The 19580-nt window shown below is 55.5% G+C and overlaps 3 protein-coding genes across 3 annotated transcripts; 2 read left to right on the top strand and 1 right to left on the bottom strand.

Annotated features, from left to right (window-relative positions):
* The first annotated feature begins 494 nt into the window (after positions 1-494).
* On the top strand, positions 495-6473 carry SLC29A1 (solute carrier family 29 (equilibrative nucleoside transporter), member 1). Its single transcript, XM_010078585.1, has 12 exons — positions 495-580; positions 1038-1119; positions 1386-1558; positions 1770-1909; positions 2093-2227; positions 2402-2499; positions 2866-2956; positions 3085-3176; positions 3320-3428; positions 3686-3771; positions 5550-5749; positions 6362-6473. The coding sequence occupies exons 1-12, from the start codon at positions 552-554 to the stop codon at positions 6471-6473; spliced, it is 1347 nt and encodes a 448-aa protein (XP_010076887.1). The 5' UTR covers positions 495-551.
* Positions 6474-7468: 995 nt separating this feature from the next.
* Positions 7469-12138, top strand: HSP90AB1 (heat shock protein 90kDa alpha (cytosolic), class B member 1). Its single transcript, XM_010078587.1, is given in 18 exon segments — positions 7469-7534; positions 7826-7866; positions 7868-7964; positions 8103-8197; positions 8199-8313; positions 8596-8752; positions 8951-8998; positions 9001-9080; positions 9568-9628; positions 9631-9876; positions 10221-10345; positions 10347-10400; positions 10670-10817; positions 11090-11133; positions 11193-11332; positions 11334-11524; positions 12049-12073; positions 12075-12138. Coding segments are annotated over 18 exon segments (1797 nt in total).
* Positions 12139-14915: 2777 nt separating this feature from the next.
* SLC35B2 (solute carrier family 35 (adenosine 3'-phospho 5'-phosphosulfate transporter), member B2) lies at positions 14916-18409 on the bottom strand. Its single transcript, XM_010078586.1, has 5 exons — positions 18367-18409; positions 18257-18296; positions 17986-18224; positions 17535-17695; positions 14916-16245 (listed from the first exon to the last, which is right to left on the bottom strand). The coding sequence occupies exons 1-5, from the start codon at positions 18407-18409 to the stop codon at positions 15307-15309; spliced, it is 1422 nt and encodes a 473-aa protein (XP_010076888.1). The 3' UTR covers positions 14916-15306.
* Positions 18410-19580: the final 1171 nt, after the last annotated feature.

Here is a 19580-nt window from a genome sequence, read left to right as displayed (position 1 = left end):
GTTGCGTGGTTCTGGCTGGAGAGGCTGCAGAGTTAAATGTGTCTTTTGTGCCGTGCCCTGCCCCGGGCATTGGAGGGAGGTGGGGAGGGCAGAGGGGGCGGACACAGCCCGCTGCGCATATGCTTTGCTCACAGCCCCAGGATTTGGGGCAGAGAGCTGCAAGCTCACAAATCCCTTAAGAGCCTGCTGCAGGCAGCTGGCACCGAGCAACCTGTGCATCTCTGGAAAGTGGGTTCCCTTTCCGAGAGAGTTTCCCTTTCCGAGAGAAGGCTTGGTGTCTCCTGGCCAACAGAATTCTGCTATGTGTCACAGCCCCTCCAGTGAAGGACTCTGAGCCGCAGGTTTCCAAAGCTGCTGCACAGTGCTCTTGCCATTTGCCAGCTCTGTTTGGCTACTGGAACTGTGGAGCACTTACCCAGTGGCATGGCTGGGGGTTAAAATCAGCACTGCCCCTGCGTCCCTCACTCCCCCATGAAATCCTCTGTTTGCTTTCCAGACGGAGAGCAGCTGCAAGACTTGCTGGGACCCTGTGCTGACTCTTGCCACACAAGATGACAGCAAGAGATGGGCCCCAAGATAGGTAATGCCGGGCTCTGATGTCAGTGTGGGGGCACAGCCAGGAGGTGAGGGAGGACAGGGTGACCCAACATCTGGGGGACCCCCTCTCCTGCATGCTCACTGGGCTACCGAGCTGTCTCTTCCCTGAGATGCTCTGTCAGCTTTTCCACAGCAAACAGGCTGTAAACAGTCCCCGGTGCTGGGACACGCCTGGGGAGGGTGACTCCCTCCCAGCTCTGGTCACAGCCGCTGTGCATCTGGTGCCACATCTTCCCCAACCTCCCACAGCCCCTCTGTGGTGCCACATCTCCTCTGACAGCCCAGGCTGGCAGGGGTTGTGGGACAGGGACAGGGCAATACATTTTGTCCTTCCTCCTCCTCCTGGTGCCTCCCACTGCAGGGTAGGGGACAGTCAGAAGTGATGCCTGTGCCCTGCCCTGCCCAGCATCCTGCTCCAAACCGCTCTGTCCCCTCCGCAGGTACAAGGCTGTGTGGCTGATCTTCTTCATCCTCGGCCTGGGAACGCTGCTGCCATGGAATTTCTTCATGACCGCCAGGGAGGTGAGGGCTTCCCTCCTACTGCTGCTCATGACACTAATCTTCCTGTGTCACATCTAGGGACCATGGTGTTGGTGTGGCAGCATGGCACAGCGTAGAGCCCCTGTGTTTCCATGCAGGAGACAGAAGCGTGGGTGACCTGCATGGGATGAGTGGTGCTGAGGTGGCAAGAGAGCTGGGCATGGGGCTGGATGGGTGACAAGGGTGGCCTGAGTGTGCTGGGGGTGGCCTCGCAGCACCTTGGCCCCACCAGGCTCCTTCCCTTGCAGTATTTCATCAGCCGCCTTGCGGACTCAGAGGAGATAAGCCACTTCTGGAACCAGACCGGTGAGGCTGCCTTGTCCCCCTCCTACCTGCAGTCCATGTTTGACAACTTCATGACTCTCTGCGCCATGGTGCCCCTCCTCATCTTCACCTGCCTCAACTCCTTCATCCACCAGCGGTGAGCCTTGCCCCATCCTTGCCCCTGCATCCCAGCCCTGGGCCGTCCTCCTGCCCCAGCACAGAGCCAAGCCACAACCCGTTCAGTCAAGTCAAAGGCAAAACACTGGTCTCCTGTGCTGGGGTTTGGCTGGGATTCCTATGGGAGAGCTTGGCCTCAGCCTCACACGCTTTTGGGGGGCGGGTTTTCCTCACTGAGACCTCTCCTGCAGGATTCCTCAGCAGATCCGCATCTTGGGCAGCCTGGTGGCCATTGGGCTCGTGTTTTTAGTCACCGCGATCATGGTGAAGGTTGCCCTGGAACCTCTTCCCTTCTTCGTCTTTACCATGATCAGCATCGTCTTCATCAACTGTGAGTGAGGCAGTGGGGGGAAGGAAAGGGACACAGCCCCATGGCTAGGGCTGATTTCTCTGGGACAAAAACATGAATCTCACTGTGGGAGAGCCAAGGAGAATGGGAACCTTGGCTCCCCGCAGAGGTGCAGTCCATCTTGGCCTTTGGTTTCTCATTTCTGCTCGTCTTTCCTCTTTGCAGCCTTTGGTGCCATCCTCCAGAGCAGCCTCTTTGGGCTGGCAGGGCTCCTGCCTGCCAGCTACACAGCTCCCATCATGAGTGGACAGGGCTTGGCGGGTACCTTTGCCGCTTTGGCGATGATCTTCAGTATTGCCAGTGAGTAATCCTTGCCCTGAAGGTGATGGGGCCTTCCCAGAGCACTGCTGTCAACAGGATCTGCTGGGGTCGTGCTGTAGGGTTGGGTGGGAGATGGCAGCAGGGCTTTGCTCCTCTCAGCCCTCGTCATCTCCTTCCTGTTTCTCCCCATCTCCTCCCTTCCTGTGTTCCCAGTTGGCGCCCAGCAACCTGAGAGCTTCATCGGTTACTTCACCACAGCCTGTGTGGCGATTGTGCTGGCAATCTTCTCCTACATCCTTCTGCCTCGCATGGTGAGACTTTTGGTCATCCTGATGGGGAAGGGTGTGGGGACATGGCAGCTTTGCACACCACAGCACAAGGACCGTGGCCCACTAGCACCTCAGCCTTGGCTTTTACCAGCCTCCATCTACCTCCTGGGTCAGGGCAAGCTCTCCCCTGTCCCAGGGGAGCTCTCTGGGATACTTCCCACCTCAGATACCCCAGCGTCCTTGGGGTACTGTGGAAATGAGCACCTGGGTGAGCAGGAAAGCATCCGTATCGGACATAAGTGGAAGGAATACTTTGTCCATATTGCCCATATCTGCTCTTACCACACAGCCCCTGGCAGCCTTCTTTCCTCACGCATGGATGAGTTCTCTGTGGCTGTCTCTCTGCAGGATTTCTTCCGATACTACTCCATGAAGGACAAGACAGAGTACCATGTGTGCTATGCAGAGCTGGAGACCAAGAGAGACCTGATTAAGAAAGGTGAGGGGCTGAGAGGAGGAAGAGGAAGGAAAAAGAGGAAGAGCTGAGAGGAAGAATGAGACAGGAGGACTAAATTAGATCTCAGTTTTCTGGGGTCTACTATGCCCTACTTGTGTCTCTCCCTGCAGATGAGCCCAATGGGATGGAGCAGAATAACTCAAAGATCATCCCTATCCACAACCCTGAGGAGAAGCCCTCGGTCGTTGCTATTTTTAAGAAGGTCTGTGAGTTGCCAGCAGCCCCTGCCCTGCCCCTCATATCAGGGGATGGGCACAGGTGTAGAAGAACACGGGGAGAGGAGACCAGCCCTGCACTGGTCTCTTGCCCTGTGTTTGGTACCAGCCCTGTCTTTCCTCTGCCTAGCTCTGGGTCATGGCTGTGTCTGTCTGCTTCGTCTTCACTGTCACTATCGGTGTCTTTCCTTCCGTCACGGCTAAAGTGTCCACTGTCCTTGGAGAGGGAAACAGCTGGGGTAAGTGTGGCCAGGGATGGGGGGACAGGAGGAAACTGGGAACAAGGTAAATGGGAGGAAAGAAAGCAGAGGTTGAAGTAGTAGTGCCTGACTGTTATGCAGGATGGTTTGTATGTAGACACCGGTCTGGCTGGGAGAGCATTCCAGCCCTTAGCAGGAAACCAGGAGGACCCAGACCTGAAAGACAGTCTCCATGCAGTTGGCAGGAGGGCCTGGGGCACCCTGGGCTCATCAGTGACCTTCTCCCCCTTCTGCAGGTCTCTACTTCATCCCTGTCTCCTGCTTCCTCCTCTTTAATGTCTTCGACTGGACAGGACGGAGTCTCACTGCCCTCTTCACATGGGTAAGCGTGGGGCATGGAGCAAATCCCCAGGCACTCCTTGTCCCCAGGCACTCCTTATCCCCAGGTCCTTCTCATCCCCAGGCACTCCTCGTCCCCAGGCCCCTCAGCTATGGCTGTCACTGGGGCTGCCATCCGTGGCTTGGAGGAAGGAGGTGCCGAGCTGACTCCTGCCCTGGCTTTAAGTCCTAAGCAGAGATTTATGGAGTCAGAGCCAAGAACCACAGTGTTGTCCTGTCCTCCCACTGCTCTTTCAGCATGGCTGGGATGAAGCCGCCTCCTCCATTTCAGCCTCTCTGTAAACAAACCTTCCCTCCAGCTATGCAAACAGCCAGGCAGGAGGCAGGACGGCGACAGGTAAAGAGGGTGAAAGACAGGGTGGCCCAAAAATAAAACCTCTGGCCTCCGCACAGCACACAGCTGCTTTAAAGAGCCTTGTCCTGGGAGCAGGGCAGAGCCATGCCCATGTGTGGGTCACAGAAGCTATCCCCTGCCACCTCCCCTTGCTCTCCTCTCCCCTGCCTGGGGCTGAGTGATGGGAGCTGTGATGGGGTGGGCGAGGAAGGGAGCTGTCCTGTCTGTCTCTCTTCCTGCCCCTTCACCCACCCCTCAAGAGCCATTTCCCCCCTATTGTTCGGGCTGTTTGTTTAGAGAAGCTCCTGGCAGTGCCCCACACCGGGGGTCTGTCCGGGCCGGTTTCTCCACGGCCCTGAGCTGCTTGGTTTCTCCACGGCCCTGAGCTGCTTCTCCCTCGTCCATCGCTGCTGGCTGCCCTGGGCCTTGGCCACGAGCCGCCCTGCCTGGTGTCCAGGCCGCAGCCTCCGTGGTGGGATGACCCAGCAGGAAACGTTTCCAAAACAAGGCTGTGTGGAAAGTCTGACTGCGTGCGGTTTGGGCCTCATCTCCCTGGTTGGGGCCCCGCTCGCTCCTTTTCTCCTCCTGGGGCAGGAGAGGCTGCTGCTCTTGTTGCTCTGCCTGCTGACTTCCCCTCGTGCTCCTGAAGCATCCCGTGGCTGCGCCAGCCCAGGCAGCTCCCGCGGCAGCTGTGGGTCTGTCCTGACCCCAGACCCATCCTCTGCCAGCCTGGCACCCCACTGAGGGGACCCCAGAGCCGGGCACATCTTGTACCAGGGGCTGCCTCGGTCCCAGCTGCAGGGACAAGACGGGGACAGTGCCTCCTTCTCTGTCACAGCCTCCCGCATCCAGGGACTCTGTTAGGATCCAAGGAGACTTTAATTCGGGCTGTGCCTTTCTCAGCGCTGTCCCAAACAGCCCCAGCATAATCCCTTTCCCAGATGGCTGGGGGATGGCGTAGGAGGCTGAGGAGCTGGTTAAAGCCCAGTTTGCAGACCCTGAGGTGCCAGAGGGGATTGACCTCAGCCAGCCTTGTCCCGCACCATGGCTCACTGCAGGAGGAGATTGCCTGAGCGTGCACGAGGCTCTCCAGCCTGCCTGCCTGTTGTTTCCAGCAAGGGCTTAGCGGTTGCTCACGAGCCCAGCTCAGTATTTTGGCTCCAGTGCTGCTGTTCTCCAAGTCAGCTGGGGCCGGACTTTCCAGGGCAGCAGCAAGCCCTAGCAGGACCTCCTTAAACCACGGCAAGCAGCCATGCTGGGACTTGTTGCTGCAGAGAAGCTCTTTCAGCAACTTTGCCCTCTGTGTGGCTCCTCTGCAGCTCCAGTGCAGCAGGGACTAGGGACAGCCTCTGTAGCCTCGGACGACATGCCACGGGATGAGGAGTGCCCACTTCTCAGCTGCTCAGTGACCTGTGTTTTTCTCCCAGCCCGGGAAGGACAGCTGCCTCCTGCCAGTGATGGTGGCCCTCCGTGTCATCTTTATCCCTCTCTTCATGCTGTGCAATGTGCAGCCACGTTACTACCTGCCTGTTGTATTCTCTCATGACGCCTGGTACATCATCTTCATGATCTTCTTCTCCATCTCCAATGGCTACCTGGCCAGCCTTTGCATGTGCTTCGGGCCCAAGTGAGTAAGAGCTGGGGACAAGGGAAGGGTTAGTTACCCCCACAGCATAACTGGAGTCTGGCTCTGCCCAGCTCTGGTGTCTGGACTCCCCGAGGGGATGCAGGCACAGAGGGGGATCACCATACCACCTTGGGGGAGACAACCCCGGTGTCCTGCCTCCTGCCTTGCGCCTGTATAGAGATGAGGAAGCTGTTGTTTGGGCTCTCCATTTCCTCCCTCCTTGCCATGCTGGGGAAGGGGCTGGATGCAGCAAGGATGCAGAGAGGAGCAAAGCGTGGCAGAGCACCCCCAGGCGGGTGAGCAGCCTTGCCCAGCGCCGGAGCACGGGCGGCATGAGGAGCCCAGGCGGGCTGCAGTGTGAAGGGGCAGGAGGCAGGGAGGGGTGTCCCAACTTCAGGACAGCCTGCCTGATGGACTTTTTCTTTCTTTACAAGCCCATAATATGGAAGCAGGCTCTTGGAGCCAAGCTGGATTTGCTCTTGGTGTTCCTCTGCTGCAGAGGAGCACAGCTACTGACTCCTCTCTGGCCTCCTCTCACCTCTCTGTTGAACTCACGGCAGGGCATGGGGCACACATCCCCGAGGATGGGTCTGACATCTGTTTCTCCTCTAGGAAAGTGCTTGCCCATGAAGCAGAGACAGCTGGAGCTGTCATGGCCTTTTTCCTGTCGCTGGGTTTGGCCCTAGGAGCTGCTGTCTCCTTCCTGTTCCGAATTCTCATCTAGCAGAGGCACCCGGAGGGTGCAGGGACACCGAGAGACGGCTCCGCATCCTCCTTCGAGGCCCTGGACACCTTGGCGCCGTGGGGAGATAACACCTCATGCCTGCCTCTGCCAAATCGCACCGCCATGGCAGACATTACACCCAGGGACGGTTCCATTCCTGCAGGGTTGGCCTGGCTCCTGCCATGCTCGGCTGTGTGATGCCTTCAGGCCTACGTGCCTTCTCCTTCCCCATGCTGTGTGTGTAAGACCCCAGGATCTCACATGAGAGTTCCAGCCGCCTCCCACGCTGCATAATTTCCCCAGCTCAAGGCCAAAAGCCATTCTCAGCCTCTTCCTCTCTGACAGAGTTGAAGACTGCTATCCAGTGTTATTCCCTCCCTTGTCCCCAAGGCACCTAGGGACTTGCTCTCCTCTCCTCGCCTTCCAGGGGGACTGGAAACATCCCACACCACTTCTGCTGGTGAGACTAGCAAGTCTGGCCAACCTCGCCAGCCCTGCTCTCTGCTAGGTTCACACCCCCTGTGCAACAGCATCCCATCTGTGTCCCCCCCACAGAAAGAGCCAACACTGTGGCTAGGCTGCGGGAGGAGGAGGTCTCCATACCCCTTCTCCCCCTCTCCTTGCCTGTGTTCCCTACTTTTCTTTTTTTTTTTTTGTGATTCTGCTGTTGTTTTCTTTTGGCCTCCTGGTTGTGTGACAGGAGGTCCCGTCGTGGGCTGCAAGGGGGGAGCCAGCCACTCCCTTGCCCCCCCAGGCTGCGTTCCATCCCCACCTTGGCTTTCCCATCCCTTGTCAGTGTAAATGTATCTGTACAGTTGCCATTTTCTATAAAAAGATTGAAATGCCCCTTTGGCAGTGTGTGTGTCTCCATCACCACAGGGGAGAGGGCTGCGGAGCGGTAAGGGCTGAAGGGAGCGGGCACCAGCATTTCCTGGGCATCCCCGGGGTCCCCCATAGCCATTGTCAGGTGGTGAAGCGGTGTGTGTGTTACCCACATGGACAGGTCCCACGGCTGCTGCTACAAGGTCGCGGCCAGCATGGGAAGGGCTTGCTGCCCTCTGGTAAGGGGATGCAGCTGCACATTTTGGGGTGTGGTGACCTGGGTTCATGCACTTGGGAGCCTTCCTTGTGCCTGGGAGCAGCCGGAATGCCACCTCTGGCTCCTGGAGGGGGGAACACCACCCTGCCAGCGGGCTTCCACCCCGCACACCACCCCTCTGACCCACATCATTCATGGCCATTGCCTCCTCAGCCTCCACAGCCACAAGTTGTAGGGCCCAGGTCCCCTCATCCTACTCCCAGCTTCCAGGAGCAGCATAGGGCTGAGGGCTGTGAGTCCACCTCCACCACAGCCAGAGGCAGAGCAGCACAGGGAGGAGGATGTGGAGACCTTCAAAGGCAGAGATTGCCCAGCTCGTGTTGCTCATCATCAACACCTTCTACTCCAACATGGAGATCTTCCTGCAGGAGCTCATCTCCAACGCTTCTGGTGTCAGCCCTCCTTCCCTTCCTCTGCTAGGGGTTAGGGGGAGGCTGATGCCCCTCTGGGTTGTCCAGGGAGGGGACGGTGTTTGGGTGGCCTGTGAGGCTTGTGGTGCTGGGGGAAGGAGGTGGCTGTCGAGTGGGGAGGCTGTGGTGAGCATCACCGTCTTCCCTAGACATGGGATAAGCTCTGAGAGCTTGACAGATCTCTCCAAGCTAGACAGTGCTAAGGACCTCAAGATTGGACTTTATGCTCACCCTGGTGGACACTGGCATTGAGGTGACAAAAGCGGACCCCATCAACAAGCTGGGCACTATTGCCAGATCTAGTACTACAGCCTTCATGGAAGCCCTGCAGGTGGGTTACCTTTGGCTGCTGAGCTTCCCTAGGGTCTGGGCCACCACAGGCTTTCCCTGGTGAATAACCCCAGCCCTGCTGCATTTTTTGCTGTGGCAGCTGTTGTCCTGCCTGAGCGTGCATCCCAGCTTCTCCAGCAGCAGGGAGGAGCTGAGGGTAGGTCTGGCTTCCTGTTGGCACTTGCCCCTTTTTCTCTGCGTGCTGACCCAGTTCTTTGCTGCTGTGAATCAGCTGCATTTCATGTCTCTTTGCTGGTCCATTAGTCTTTCTCTGCTTTCACAGGCAGGCGCAGACTTCTCCGTGACTGGGTAGTTTGGCGTGGGTTTCTATTCTGCCTACCTAGTGGCCAAGAAGGTGGTCATTACCAAGCACAACGATGACGAGCAGTATGCTTGGGAGTCATCAGCTGGGGGCTCCTTCACCGTCCAAACTGACCTTCGTATGTACTGTACCCATGCGTATTTCTCTGTTAGAAGCACCCTTTTCCTGGTGCTCCCTAGAGCTGTGCTGCGTTGTCAGTCACACTTCTTAACACTGGCTATCAAGTAGTGTTTAGGCTTGAGAACCTGGTCCCACTTGGTCTCTGCCCTTTAACACTATGCCCTGAAACACTAACGTTTCTCTCCCCACACTGTAGGTGAGCCCTTTGGACAGGGCACTAAAGTGATCCTGTGTTTGAAGGAAGACCAGAGTACTTGGAGGAGCGGCATGTCAAAGAGATGGTGCAGAAGCACTCCCAGTCCATTGGTGACCCCATCATGCTCTACACAAGTAAGAGAAGGGACTGTGCAGACCCACTGGAAAGCTGGAGGCAGGGGTGGGTGGTGTTGAGAGCAGGAGCCAAGAAAAGGGCAGAGTACAGTTCCCTTCCATAGCTCCTAGCTGCTGGGTCATGAGCAGTGGGGCTCGCAGCTTCTGTGGCCAGAGGTGATTTGAGGCTGAGAGCATATTGGAGGTGAAGGTGGTGTGTATCCAGCCACACTTCTGGCCTTTGATCTGTGCACCTGGAGGTCATCTAAACCAGCCATGGAGGGAGGAGGGTTTCCTGCCCCTTGTCCCATCTTCTTGGACACAGCTTTTGGTTGCATGAGCTGTGGAGGGATTCTGAGGGCTGGTTTCAGGAGAAGCCCTGGTTCCAGGTGTTGCATTTGTTGGGCTTTGGAGGACACCCATTTCTCTCATCTGGAGCAAAAGGATTCCTGGTAACAGTTGCTCGGGGATAAACATGACTCTTGCTTGTCCCTTTCTCCACAGCTGGAGAAGGAGCATGAGAAAGAGATCAGTGATGATGAGGCAGAGGAGGAGAAAGTTGAGAAGGGTCAGCATCCAAAGATGAGGAGAAACCCAAAACTGAGGATGTGGGCTCTGATGATGAGGAGGAGGGAGACAAAGGCAAGAAGAAAAAGACCAAGAAAATCAAGGAGAAATATATTGACCAGGAGGAGCTGAATAAGACCAAGGCTCTTTGGACCCACAACCCTGATAACATCTCCCAGGAAGAGTATGGCGAGTTCTACAATAGCCTCACCAATGACTGAGAGGACCACCTGGCTGTCATAGTGGGTGCTGGTCCACCCTGGGAGAGACGGAGGGGCCCTTTCCAGCCCATACCCAGAGCCACCACATGGTTGTGCCTCATGGGACTGAGGGCTCCTGGGCCACTTGGTGGTTCCTCAGCCTGCGCTGCAACTCGCATGCAGGTGGAAGGGTTGGCAGTGCCAGCCTAGAAGTAAGACAGGAGGGTGTTGAGCTTCAGAGAAGCACAACTCCTCCATCCAGGCCGGATGAGGCACTAGCTGGTGTGGGTGCACAGCTGTCATTGTCTTAGCACTTCTCCTCCTGTGGTGAAGCTCAGAGCTCTTAACCTGCCTCCTGTTTTCATCTCCCCTACTCAGACCTCATCTGAGCTGCTGCGGACTCAGAGCACCTGCCTCTGAACACCTCTCGTGAGATGCTCCAGCAGAGCAAGATCCTCAAGGTGATCCGCAAAAGCATTGTGAAGAAATGCTTGGAGCTCTTCTCCAAGCTGTCAAGAGGACAAAGACAACTACAAGAAATTTTATGAGGCCTTTTCCAAGAAGCTGAAGGTGAGAGTTGGGCACCTTGCACTGGGAGGAGGGAGGAGCCCATGACCCATCTGCCTGAGCAGCAATCTTGTCCCTGTGCCATGTCTTCTCTGCATGGCTGTTAGGATAGAGGGGGTCTCACAGGTGCCCCAGAGAGCCTTTGTGGGCAGCTGGCCCCTCTGGCTGCCCTTGGCCCAGGTCTGAAGTGGTCAGAGATGGCTGTGCTACTGGGGTGGCCAAGTGCATGCAAGTCCCATCTTGGAGGCTTCATGCATCTCTTCTGCCCCCAGCTGGGCATCCATGAGGGCTCCACCAACCAAAAGCACTTTTCAGAGCTGATGTGTTACCACAGGTCCCAGACAGGCGACGAGGTGACTTCGCTTTCAGAGTAGGTGTCCCATATGAAGGAGACCCTGAAGAGCATTTCCTGCATCACAGGTGAGCCGGAGCTCCTCCATGCCATAGTGAGGTGGAAGCAGGTTACCTGCCTACCAGCCCTCACTTAAAGCAAATTCCTGCAGGTAGGTCCTGAGGCCTTCAGCAAGCCCTCCCTGCTGAATCACAGCCCATCCTGGGGGGCTGGGGACAGGTCACCAGCCCTAGAGCCCTGGCTGCAGCCAGTTTTATGCTAGGGGCTCCGAGTGACTGCTACAGTTTGTCATGCTGTAACCAAGCCTTACATCTTGGTGACACCTCATTTCTACACCCAGGGGAGAATAAGGAACAGGTTGCCAACTTGGCCTTTGTGGAGCATGTGCTGAGTCCAGGGCATTATGGGGACCTTGCTTAGCTAACCCTTGGCTATGTTGGCAGGTAACTATCTCAAACTGGTTGGTCTCATCTCCCTGCTGCATCGTCACCAGTGCCTACAGTTGGACACCCAACATGGAGTGCACCATGAAGGCTCAGGCACTGCAGGACAACTCTACCATGGGCTATATGATGGCCAAGAAACTTGGAGCTCAACCCTGACCACCCAATTGTGGAAACCCTCCGCCAGAAGGCTGATGCTGACAAGAATGACAAAGCTGTCAAAGATCCCGTGGTGCTACTCTGTGAGACTGCTCTGCTGTCCCCTTGTTTCTCCCTGGAAGATCCCCAGACCCACTCCAACTGCATCTACAGGAGGATCAAACTGGGGCTTGGTAAGTGTCCATGCAGCTTCTAGGGCCTGAAGCAGGTCCTGAAAGCAGGTTAGCTGGTCAGGCTGATGTGTCTTGGGGCAAGGGGAGGCCAGTGGGCGAGCCATGCTGGTGAAATGTGCAGAACTGGCTGTGTAAATAAGGTGGCTAGGGGCAAGTGGAGAATTGGAACAAGGTACTTTGGGAGGGCTCTGAGTGGACTGTCCTGTCCTCTGCAAGGCCAGGAGCCATCACCAGGCTGCTCAGACAAGCTGAGAGCATGAGTGAAGGTCAAAAGCCTGTCATGGGAGATGTGACCCATCTGGTGAAACAGCTTGTGCTTGCACCCAACCTTTTTCTCCAAATTGGCTGTTTAGCTAAAAATGTAAATCAGGAGGTGCTGTGGCTTGGTGTAACTACTGGATGCTAATAGCCCTGTCCCTCAGGCTGTGGGCAGGAGCCAGCCTTTGCTCTGGGAGAGGCTGTACCCCTGAGATCACTTTGTGTCACTTGGAGACCTCATCTCTTCCTTTCCTCCCCTCTCCCAGGCATTGAAGAGGTGACAGCAGAGGAGCCCTGATGAAATCCCCCTTCTGGAGGGCGATGAAGATGCATCCCATATGGAAGAGGTAGACTAAAGTCAGAGGAATGCTCTTCCTCCACCTGCCAGGCCTCTGCCCCATCTCATGTTTGCGTAGGAGGGGGTGTGCTCCAGCTGCTGGGGAGTGCAGGTAAGGAGGCATCAGGTGTCCCCTCTCTCCCCTCCATGGGGTCTCCCACATTCCCAGCAGGCATCAAATACTGTCCTCGTTCCATCAGGGTGGGTGAGCCCTTCCCCTGAGCTGCTGCCTCCCTGAACCCCCAGGGTATGATGTTGTATTTCAGTTGGCTTGCTTATATTATTTTGCTGTTGTTTTGTTCTACTGGAATTAAAGTATCAAATAATGTGGTTTACACAGAGGGGTCCCTTGTGTTTCATGCCTACCACAGGGAGGAAGGGGTCTCAGGCTGTGCCTGAGGGTATCGGGCGGCTGGTCTCGTTTCCAGTGCTCTGCTTTAGCTGAGCTCTACTCCTTCCTTGCGCAGGCACCATGAAGTGAGTAGGAGAAATCCATGACCTGCTTGTGCAAGTGGGGTCATCTGCAGCTGGGCAGCAGTTCTGCACCCAGAGCGCTGCATGCCCCACAGCCTGGGAACAAACCTTTCTGATCTGCGTGCACCAGCTGGGCAAGCTGTGCCAGGACCAGCGCCTGCGCTGCTGCTGGCTGGTCTCATCGAGTGTCCCCGGGGGCGGGAGCTGTGACAGGAGCCATCTGCCTGTTCCCTTGCAGTGCTGAGCAGGGGATGGACTGACAGCTCAGGACTGTACTCGAGCTGCCTCTCTTCAGCTCTCAGGCCAAACTGCTCTTGCTCTGTGCTCTAGACTCCACCTTTCCTCCCAGCTCCAGCCTGTCCCTTCTGGGCTGCTGTAGCCCTGATGTGTTTGGCAGCATCTGGCCACCCCCTGGCTTTGGCTTTGTGTCCCAGATGACAGAGAGACCTGGGGCATCACCTCTACTTCATCTGCCCCTTGCACTGAGCTCACACCCCATCAGTGGGGTTTGTCACCCTCGGTCACAATGGCCCCTGGGGTTTGTCAGGGGAAAGTGACACCAACATCGTTTTCTCATGCTGGCTGCTTGCCAGCAACCACCGGCACTAAATGGAGTGGGCTTTGGGCAGTATCAACCTTCAGCAGCGAGGGAGAGGAGGCAGAGCTGCTGGGGTCCCTCACTGCACACCGAGCCACTGCGGGACACTGCTGCAAGCATGGCAGCTGTCTGGGTGCTGGCTGCTGGGGCAGTGCTGGAGCTGAGCTAGTAAATGCTTTCAGGGTGGTTTTCCTTCCCTGAAACGGGAGAAAAACATTGTTTAAAAGGAAGATTTCTCTCTGGATAGGAAGGTTTTGCCAAATAATCAGTAAAGTCAATTCCTCCTTTTAACTTACAGTGTTTTGGGGTTTTTTTCCCCCCCACTAATTTTCTCCTTAAATCTACATTTAAATGAGAAAAGGTATCCCATTCACAACCTGGCAGACTATCTGATCTATCTTTTAGATAGGCAGACTATCAAATCTATCTTTTTGACCAAAGGAAAAAAAAATCCATTCTATTTTCAGTCTGTCTGCAGATGGCGGGGCCAGACATCCGGGGGAATTTGTAAGGGCAGGATGAGGGGCTGCAAGGCTGCACAGGCACTTTTAAGAGCTCAGAGCTAGGAAAGCAGCACAGGTGAGACTGCTGGAGAATCAAGTGTTCTGAAGCCTGGGCTGTGCTCAGCACCAGATCTGTTTATCCCAGCTGGCTTAGCTAACCCAGCACTGTGATAAGCAACTCCTGTCCCGTCTCCTCTTCTATTTCTCTTGTAGCCCTCCCCCCCAAGTCTCCCCTTTCTCCAGCTCTGCTAGGTCTTGTCCCTGACCCCAGCCCTCACCATGACCAGACAGCACTGGCGTCCAGGTACATGTGGAAAAAGAAAAACAAAACCAAAAACCATTTACCCCCAGGGCACTAGATGCAGCATATTTTTAATTTAATAAAATCAAAAGAGAAAAAAGTTGCCTTTCAAAAGTACCAAAACCTGCTGGTTTGTCAGTCAGGTTGTGTTGAGGAGAAAAGGGTTAACCAGTAAAACCCAGGCTCCTGGGGAAGAGCAGCTTTGGCTGTTCCATCCCCTGCTGCCTGAGGAGCAGATGCCCACTCCCTCCATCCCGCTGCCTGGGGAGCAGAACCAAGGCACCGCAAGCGGGCTCTGCCCCATCTCTCAGCCCTCCAGGCACAGTGGGGCTCTGGCTGGGTCCCAAGAAAGCCATGGATGATGCCTCCAGTTGGCAGGAAGAAGAGGGGCTATTTGTGCTTCTCTGAATGGCAACTACAAAGCCCAGAAACCGTGGCACTGAGACACCCCAAGGCAATGCTGGGGCTTCTGGGCAGCGCAGCCTTTGGCCTGTGACAGCAGTGGATGTAACTAAAAAGCAACCTAGAACAACTCAGCAAGCCTTGGGAACTGCACTGGCCAGCCTCAGTCTCAGCGTAAAAATCAGGGGAGAAAAAAAAAAAAAAAAAAAAAAAAGAAGAAGAAAAAAAAAAAGGTGTCTTGGAGCAGCGGCAAGAAACTGATAAAACCAGACTGGAAGGTACTGGCTTTCACTGCTGTGCCTTCCCCAGGCAGATCCCAGGCCTGGGGTAGGACAGGCTGGGAGTCCTTCCCTTAGCTGTGCCTGTCCTACCTGGTGCACCTCCTGGCAGAGGGGGCTGAGAGCTCTCCCGCCTTGGGACAGGCTCAACTTGGGACTGGCCTCACATGGAGGTGTTTTAAAAAGAAAGCTAGTGTTTTGCTTGCCCTTTTTTCCTCCTGAGCTCAGTGATACAAATGGAGGAGCATTAGCCAGAGGCAAGACAGTGCCAGGGAAAAGAGCTCCCTTGTTCATCAGTAACTTTGGAGAGGAGCCACCAGACAGAGGTGGGGCAGGAGCACCAGCAGCCCCATGCTGGTTTTCCCCCAGGATGCGAGCCCCCAGGCCCATGCCTTGGCTGGAAGTCTTTGACCTATTAAGGCAAATGGAAAGGTTTGGAGCTGTGGCAGCCCAGAGCATTGCCTGGGCTTATTCCAGCCCCTTCCCCAGGAAAAGCAGGTGGAAAAGTGAGTCACTGGTCCAGCCTATCCATACCCCACCCTGCTCCTCAGTGGGTTCTGAGAAATCAAGCAAGTACCCCCGTGCGGAGGCAGGACAGCAGGCACGGCTTAAACGCCATGGCCCCAACTCCTCAGACCTTTTGTACGGGGGTCTCGCCTGGTGGAAGCTTCTTACTGCGCTTCTTCATGCGGCTGCGGGCATAGACGCGGAGGAAAAGGGCCATAAAGACAACAGCTACTCCCAGCCCGCCCACAACAGTGACAGTGTGCCCATAGATGAGGCAGGAGAGCAGGATGGCAAAGGCCTGGCGGAGTGTCATGATGATGGTGAAGACGGCTGCCCCGAACTGGTTGATGGTGTAGAAGATGAAGAGCTGGCCGCAGGCGGAGCACACGGAGAGCAGCACGGCGTGGGCCGTGAACTCCGAGTGGCGGGCCATGAAGCCTACCGACTCCAGCAAGGCACCCTGCTCCAAGAGCGAGCCCACCGTGAACAGGCAGGAGAAGACGTTGACACCAAACATCATCTGCACGGGAGACATCTTGTAGGTGAAGAGGGCATCCTGCCAGTTGGAGGTGAAGCTGTCAAAGACTATGTAACCGGCCAGAAGGACTACACCTGAGAAAGTGGTGACAGTGGACATGTGCTTGTTGGGAGCACTGGAGAGCAGGAACATGCTGACCCCCACGGAGATAAGGGCAGCAGTCAAGTACTCCCAGTACTCATAACTCTTACGTGACACCAGTTTGCCCATCATCATCACTGGGATCACTTTGGAGGCCTTGGCCAGCACTTGGGTGGGGAAACTGATGTATTTGAGTGCCTCATACTGGCACCAGCTGCTGAGGACGTTGGAGAGGGAGGCAAAGGAGTATTTATACATAGGAGCTCCGTGGCGTGGCTGCTTGGTCAGGGCGCAGTACAGACCGGCCACCGTGAAGGCCAGGATGCGGTTCATGAACACTAGGAACTGGGAGTCCTTGAACTTCTCACCAGGGTCCATTTCGGTGGCACCATACGTTCTCGTCATCACACGCTCCTGGAGGACGCCCCATGTGAGGTAGGAGGCCTGCAAAGCAGGAGAAGTATAGGAAGAATCAGGACCCACAATGGCAACTGCAAGCAACCATGGGAAAAACAGACCCCAGGAGATCCTTGCTTGTCCCAGCGTTGCTTCATCCTCTGCATGGCAACGCCTCCCTGACACACTGGGAGATGTGGTCACCCCGAGGGAACCCCCTGTCCCCTGTGGTTACAACCAGGAACATCCTGTCCCAAACAAAACCTGCACAGTTTACAGCCTCTTCAAGGGGAGAGAAGCCCGCAAAGCAAACATCCTGGCGTGCAGAGAGCAGTTATGTTTTAAGCTGCCTGTTGAACCAGACTGACGGCATCAGGGAACGTTACTGATGCACAGCTGCCGTTTTGGTGCCAGCTCCCTGCGGCAGGTCCTGGCAGTTTTCCCAGTGGCCTCTGCGCTGGTTTTCATTTCCAGCTCCCTAGGCCTAGTTCTTCCATCCAAATCAATTCTAGTTTCAAACCCAGCAGATGAAATTGTCCTCCAGGGATGATCGCTGTTCTGGCTGTCACCTCCCACTACTTCTGGTGCAATAGTACCAAGCCCCTCAGAGAAGTAACAGACTTTCTCTCACCACATATCCCCTCCTGAGAAACTGAGGCACAGAGAGATGTAAGGACTTGTGGGTGACCCACAGCAAGTCTGAATGAGCTGGGATAGCAGGCTAGAGAGTGGGCATCTTCTGGCTGTGGGATGCATGGGTTTTTCTATCACAATGCCTGCATTTCTATTTTTAGTCCTTGCAGACTCAAAAAGCTGCCTTTCCTAATGATGCTCAGGCTGTAGCTGAGACTTTGGGAAAAACTAAGATTAAAAATTCCAGTTTATCTGTAGCTGAATTTGGTATTTCTCTCCAGTATTTGAATCCAATCCATCAAGGCAGGATGCATCAGCCCCAGAAGGTGACCCAGAGGAGAGCCTGGGAGGTAAGAGGGCTCAAACTATCTGCTGCTGTGACACGAAGGCCAGAACGTGAGCAGCCCTAACAATCTCCCGAACCACAGAAATTTCCCTACCCATGGCTGCAGAGGACCGTGACCAGACGGACAGGAGGTGCCAACCCAGATGAGACCAACGAAACAGACCTCCACAGCCCTTCAAGGTGACACAGCAGCTTTGGTGGACTATCCTGGCTAGAGGCTGTGTCCCAGCCGCGAACCCTGCTCTGATCAAGGACAGCACTGCATCCTTGGGCTTCAAGGAACCAATGGCCACACACCCGCTGCCCACCTCCTCCTTCTGGACTGGGATGGCCACACACACATGCACAGGGCCTCTACCTGTAGACCAGCAGCGCAGAAGAGCAGCTTGAAGACCTGTCGGGCTGTAGAGGACTCCGTGGGCTCTGCTCGGGGTGGCAGGGAGCCATCCTCCTGGTGTACAGACTTCACCTCAGAGCCAAACACGCATGATTTGATGACAGGGAAGCAAATGCCTCGGCCTGAAGCGGGAAAGAGAACACAGAGACAGAATTAACTGCAGCCTGGGCACCACAAGCCCCACCAGCTTGAGACATGAAGCCTCCCTCCTTACTAGCCTCCGCATCTGTTGGCACAGGGGCCTCAGAGAAATTTGTTTCAGGGTAGCACCTAGACAGCTCTGGGATGCAGCTCTGTGAGCAGCTCACTCCTGGTCTGACAAAGCAGGTCAGGGAAACGACCTGTCAGTGCTGAGCGGGGTGCGGAGAGCTCACAGGGAGGAAGGATGTGCAAGGGAAGCTCCTGCCCTTACCTGTCTCCAGGTAATTCCTTCTCCTGAAGTACTGGATGAGGAGGAATCCCGGCACCACAATACTTGCATAGCCAGCGGCATTAACAAAGAAACGGAAGAGCCAGAATTCACCCCATGAGTCCTGCAGGGCAGGGGGGATCTCTTCACCAGTAGCCATGGTAGGGAGGGAGGCCAGCACGAGGGGAAGGCAAAATCTGCAGACAGATAAAGAGGCAGGCGGTGGGTGAGCAGCACCCGACCTGCTCCCCACCAGTTGGCAGCCCCCAGGTACCACAACAGCGATGATGGCAGCATGTGGAGTAGAAAAAGCCCTCTGGAGTTCAAAAGCACATGCCATGTTATGTTTGCTTCTGTTAAGGGTGTTTGCTCTGGCTTAGGAACATGTGAACTTAGAAACTTGCATTTCCAGGATCAGAGGGAACATTTGAACACTTGTAACCCCTTGGTTTTGACAACGCCCTCACTCCAAATGCAAGACACACCTCACACCTCACCTTTTTAGGTTAAACTTTAGCATAGCTCCTGGGTGGAAAAATAAAAGGTCATTGAGTGGAAAAGCCAACTCCTACCTAGCAGCTCATGTTTCAAGCCTGTGGCCAGAGTGGCTTTCCTCCGAGAGCAAACAGTTCAGAGTTTCCCCCTCCGGCTGCGCCAGCTGAGCGGCAGAGAGCTGAGGAGGACTCGGGCTACCAGGCTCCCCACACAGCCCTGGAAGGGAGCGCGCCAAGGCATTCCCCACAGCTCAGAGGAAATTACCAGGGCTCACCCGCTTGGCAAGACACAGCCAGAGAGCACGTCTGGGAAGGAACTTTCCTACCAGCTGTCTGTTTGGGATTTTACCAGGACTATCCAATAAGGTCTAGCTGACATTCTTCAGCTATAGCCCTAAGGCGGTGAGCTAGCCAGCTTTAAAACAGCTTTAATGCTCCCTGAAGGAGTTCTTCCCTCCACTATCCCCTCCCTCATGGAGGCAAACCTGTGATATTCAGGGACCATACAAGGAACATGAGCACCAGGTACACAACAGAATGAGCAAGCTGGCAAGGACTTCCTACACCCAAGGCCACCTGCATCCTCCCCTCGCATGGCAAGCTGTGGCTTCCTGCATCAGGGCAGGAGCTTTCCTCCATCCATGCTCCATCCCTGCCTCAGTCTCTCCAGTAGAAAAAAGCCTCCTGATTGCCTTGGGGGCCAGGTGAGGGTGCTGTGGGGCTGGCTACATAAACACCCACCAGAAGAAGCCCTGGGCTCCTGTGACAGAAAGGGACAAAGATGTTAATCCTCCCTCCCCCCAAAAACAACCGAGTCATAAGAATTTAGGCCCCATGAGCTGTACCTGGCCCCAACACAATATAGTTGTGACCTCTAGTAGCCCTCACATGAAACTCACAGACTTACAAACTTAGAAATTTCAAGGCAAGAAAGTCCCCTGCCATTTCATGAACAAAAAGCCCTTCCCAACAACCTCTTGTCCCCTTGGGAAAGGCCTGAGGGGCTTTTCTTATCCTCAGTTGCTGTGGGCAGGACCCCAGAGTCTGACAGCCTGACCTAAGCCGAGGCTGTGTTTCACCCTGAAATCTCCCTTCTGTGACTTT

This window comes from Pterocles gutturalis, unplaced genomic scaffold, assembly GCF_000699245.1.
Source record: "Pterocles gutturalis isolate BGI_N339 unplaced genomic scaffold, ASM69924v1 scaffold8078, whole genome shotgun sequence".
Classification (NCBI taxonomy): domain Eukaryota; kingdom Metazoa; phylum Chordata; class Aves; order Pterocliformes; family Pteroclidae; genus Pterocles; species Pterocles gutturalis.
This window is presented reverse-complemented; position numbering and strand designations above follow the sequence as displayed.